Below are 4,919 nucleotides of genomic sequence, written 5' to 3'. Positions count from 1 at the left end.
TTCATTTGGGTTTAATTTGAAAGTTTGTACGCATGAATAAAACGACCTAACCGGTGTTCTGACATGTTGAGCTCATTGTCTATGACTCATGATTCTATTCATTTAAATACAAAGACAAATGAATGATAATCAACTTGCAGAGATTGCAAGTTGGTGCATTTTAATGCTGGCGCGTGACACAAAAGGCGATAGACCTTGCTCTTCTATTGAGACATTTAGATCCGTGTTCAGGTAAGACTGGTTGACAAGTGCCATTGTGTCATGGTCAAAGCGCAATATATCCTCACATTTTATTATTGCTGCTACGGTACAAGGCTGTGTTGAAGAACCAAAACCAAAGAATTGTACTCTTATGTGCTGTCTTGTATACAAGATGTAACAATAAAAATCTTAAAAACCCAAACAGGCTTTAATAGAAATTTGGGCACTCTCGGGGAGACCGGGATTTAAAAAATATACAGATTGTAGCTGTAAAACACGGATTGATTTGGAAGTTCTAGACGAAAACTAATATCTAATCATAAATAACGGGGAGAATGGTGTCTGAAGCTGTGAATACATGGTAAAATCCTTACTTTTAAAGGTTTAATGACATTCACTTTTACACCACATTCAAAGTCTTTGTCCTGGTCCTTCAAAAGTGTACAAAAAGTTTTAAGTGAAAATTCCATTCCAGTGATCAATGGCAGGTGTTTTTCTCTCACATTTCTAAAGCCTTTTCAACTGCAATGAAAAAAGAAATCTTTGCCTGCGGGTGTCGCTGGTGAGGGATTTTGCCTGTCAATCATCGCCTCTGCTCCGCGCCCCCCAAAGGAAAGGATAGGGGAGGGGAGGGGCGAGGAGGAGAGTGGGCGGGATTAATCGACTGTGACCTCACTGTCGAAGGGCCAAGCTCAGATTACTTTTCAGCCTAATTATTCAGAAAACCCCAGACCACAGAAAATCCACTGAATGTTCTAAGTTCAGGTTTTTTGGGTGTAATTGAAGTCATAAAACCCCAAATAAAACATTGAAAATAAAAAAAGTGAAAATGAATGTCATGATACCTTTTTTTTTACAGTGTAGACAATGACGTACTGGTGCCAGTATGGTCCTTTAACCTTCCTTCTGGTGTTATTGGTGGTGTGACTGCGGCTTACCGTTCTACGTAGAGCAGAGTAGAGTAGTTGCCACTCATCTCCCAGGCAGGCCTCTCCCCATCATGTAGGTCAAAGCCACAGGCCTCTGCTCCGTCACAGCTCTGGTAGGAGAAGTGGTCTCCGCTGCCGGTCAGCGTACCGAGGAAACTGTGGAAACCACGGCCCGTGGGGAGGCAGCCCGGTCGACAGAAGCCCAGGTGCCACTTGCCCACCATGTGGGTTGCGTAGCCAGCTTGTGCCAGACGTTCGGGAAGGGTGGGCGTGTCTGGGGGCAGGCACAGCGGTTGGCGTGGGCGGATGATGGAGTGCTGGAGGCCCATGTGAATCTGGTAGCTATAGCTCAGCGCAGGGCAGTGGGAGTATAGGGAGAGGAAGGTTTTTACTCAAGTGGTTTCAAGAATCGTCTGACTTGAAATACAGGTCAGTCTTTATCAAAATACTGTATATACTGTACCGTAAAAGTGCCATAATATAGCTGTCTTTAAAAACAAGGAAATGTATTAAAGAATCCATTGATGTGACTATAGGTCTATGTTTAGTGTATATTAATCTAATAAATTCAGAGGTATTTCTAGATGTAAATGAAATAAACAATGAATTAATTGTTAATTAATTGTATCCCAGGATATCCAAATACATATTACTGTAGGCCTTTGAAAATAAATTACGTTATTCTGCGTTAAGACTGCAATAATAAAAGGTAGCCTGTAAATTCAAACATTGAATGACTAGGATGTCAGTTTGAGTTATAATACTGATGTCACTGTAGGCTGATGGAAAAAAACAGTGGTGTAAAGTAACCTACATGCACTCATGTACGTAAGTAGGTTGAGGTATTTTTACTTTCTTCAGTATTTACAATTTTCAACACTTTTACTTATACCCCACTATACATCTCAGAGGAAAATATTGTACTTTTACTCCACTACAATTATATGAAAACTTTAGTTACTACTTTGTAGATTTTGAATATTATTACAAAACACACCAACCACTTCAGCTCTTGAAAATAGGAGATCTACTGTACAAGCTCACAATGCGTCGCATTGTGAGCTTGTAGCTAGCTAGATTGGCTTTTTCAAAAGATTTTTGTATACATTTTGAACTTGTGAAATGGGACATTCTGCATAATGAGTACTTTTACTTTTGGCACTTTAAGTATATTTTAATGGCAATACTTTTGTACCTTTACTCAAGCACATTTTGAATACGGGACTTCTACCTGTAACAGAGTACATCTACATCGCAGTATTGATACTTTTACTTAAGTAAAACATGTGAGTACTTCTTCCATCACAGGAAAACACTCACCGTCCAGTCATGAGTTGACTGCGAGAGGGTGAGCAGATAGGCTGAACGTAATAATTCTCCAGTTTAACCCCCTCTCCTGCCAACTGGTCCAACACAGGGGTGTGGATGTCAGAGCCATGATAGCCGACATCTCCATAGCCCTGGTCATCCACCAGGATGAAGATGAGGTGTGGGGGCCTGGGCTTTGGAGGACACCCAGAGCCAGAGACATCACCTGGAGATGCACGCAGGCAGCCGAAGCAACACAAGAGGAGGATCGGTGGGTAGGTAGAGTGGAGAACTCCCCTCATCATCTCTGGCACTGCTGAGAAGCACTTGCCTATACTTATATACTGTGCTGTACGTCCAATTCTGGGTAAAGCTCCTCTGCTTTGTGCTGCACGGCCAGAGGATCTGGAAGTGGCGTGGGTGGTGGTCTTTTTCCCAGCTATTTCTTGGTTGTGTGAGAATGGCGCTGAGTCTGTGCCAACCTCTGTGGTGGACGGAGAAACGTTGTTGTCACTGAGATGGGCAAGAAGCTGTGTGTGTGTGTGTGTGTGTGTGTGTGTGTGTGTGTGTGTGTGTGTGTGTGTGTGTGTGTGTGTGTGTGTGTGTGTGTGTGTGTGTGTGTGTGTGTGTGTGTGTGTGTGTGTGTGTGTGTGTCTTCATAGTACTCTGTCACATTCCTTTTCCCCTACAGACGCCTGGAATGTCTGGGAAGAGTTGGGCGACTGGAACACACACACACACACACACACACACACACACACACACACACACACACACACACACACACACACACACACACACACACACACACACACACACACACACACACACACACAAACACACACACACACACACACACACACACACACACACACACACACACACACACACACACACACACACACATCCACGAGCGAGCACACACAGAACTAGTATAGAAAGAGTCCTTCTCCTATAAATCTCAACAAAACAGTTAAAAGTGATAAAACTTTCAAAGCAATAAGCTCACCCTCAGACACATTATGAACCAATCGGAACAACGGTTTATCACAGAGTTGAGAGGTCACTACAAGCTAGACCACCACACTGGTCTTATGGTTTACACACACAACTGTGAGCAAAAATCAATGTCCATTATCCCTTAATAGGTCTGTAGTTATTCCAAATAATGTGGGCCTTGAAAGCTCAGAACGTCAATACGTCTGCATGAGACTTAATTTGAACCATGGGAATATTGATTGTTTTATTTACATTTACAGTTACAGTGCATTTCAGTGTACAAGGATGGAGGAGGAGATTGATGTACATAATGGACACAGACATGAAACACAATCTCTCCACGTTAATGTAATGGTAATCTAAATCAAATGCATGGGGAATAAGAGCACTCCAGTTGTGTAAAATGATAAGTGACATGTTGACACACAATAAGATAATCTTGTATTCAGTAACAATTTCAATTTACTTGGAATCACAACTATCCTGAACCCAACCCAATCTATAGCTGTTGTGTTACAGGAACACTTCAACTCTCCACTATTTCACTATATGACAGTACCATTTCTGTCTACTTGCTATGTGCCTAGGCTGTGAATAGCTTGAAAATGTATACCTGCCAATTGGGCCTACCTAATCGTCAGGGATTTTCAAACTAATAGAAACTGCACCATTTCCCTTTCTGGGCCATTAGCATGCTAAATAAGTAGCTACAAGTTGCATCAATAATAATAATTAAAAAAGGGTGCATTATTTAATTTCCCCGAAGATGACAGTATGATCAAGTCACAAAAACAGCCTACCTGTCTGCTACCACTACTTCTGCTGTTACACTGGCAGGCCTTTACTGTGATTCATAGTAGATCAGGTGGCTACTACTACTACTACTCCGTACTCCTACCATTACTTCTGCTATCACGTTACAGCTATTGCTGCTGTGACTGCCAGTCTGCGACTACTATTACAGCAAACAAGTGTATTTCTTTCTATTGAGAGATATCATACTTTTCATTATTTCATAATGGAAACCAAACACTACACAAGCCACAAGGCTTTTATAACTTGATACATCTCAATTAAAAGAGGCAGACGAGTACAATTAGAGCCGATACGGAGGCAGTGTGACCAGCTGGGCTGAGGGTGAGCATCCGGTCTTGTGTTGTGTTATGAGAGTGGCTATCGACCCAGCGGCTCTTATAGCATCCACATCACAACCGTCCCCTTCCCATAAGGCCGAGGGGAAATCGATGCCTCTGAAGGGAGTCCATTTCCTACATTAGAGCGTGTAGAAGCAAACTCATGTTGCTTTCACCCCTGTGGGAAATTTCACAGGCTTTTTCCTCACGGTTGAGTGTGGCACAAAAAAAAGCAGGTGAAGTGGAGGTGGTGAGAGCCTGAGGTGGGGGGGGGGGCTGGGTTGCAGTAGGGAAGATAAGTGGGTTAACCACATGAACCCTATCATCCGTATTTTGGGCATGTCATAAT

General features: G+C 42.6%; 1 protein-coding gene across 1 annotated transcript in view; it reads right to left on the bottom strand.

Moving 5' to 3' along the window:
* Nucleotides 1-2,831, bottom strand: part of LOC308100370 (arylsulfatase I) — a 4,304-nt gene extending 1,473 nt beyond the window's left edge. The window contains exons 1-2 of the mRNA XM_080449393.1: nucleotides 2,451-2,831; nucleotides 1,140-1,472 (exon numbers count right to left, since the gene is read on the bottom strand). Coding sequence (XP_080305519.1) covers nucleotides 1,140-1,472; nucleotides 2,451-2,743 — 626 coding nt within the window. The 5' untranslated portion in view covers nucleotides 2,744-2,831. The remainder of the gene's footprint in view (nucleotides 1-1,139; nucleotides 1,473-2,450) is intronic.
* Between the last annotated feature and the right edge of the window lie 2,088 nt (nucleotides 2,832-4,919).

Source organism: Gymnoscopelus braueri (genome assembly GCF_963280865.1).
Source record: "Gymnoscopelus braueri genome assembly, chromosome: 14".
Taxonomy (NCBI): domain Eukaryota; kingdom Metazoa; phylum Chordata; class Actinopteri; order Myctophiformes; family Myctophidae; genus Gymnoscopelus; species Gymnoscopelus braueri.
This window is presented reverse-complemented; position numbering and strand designations above follow the sequence as displayed.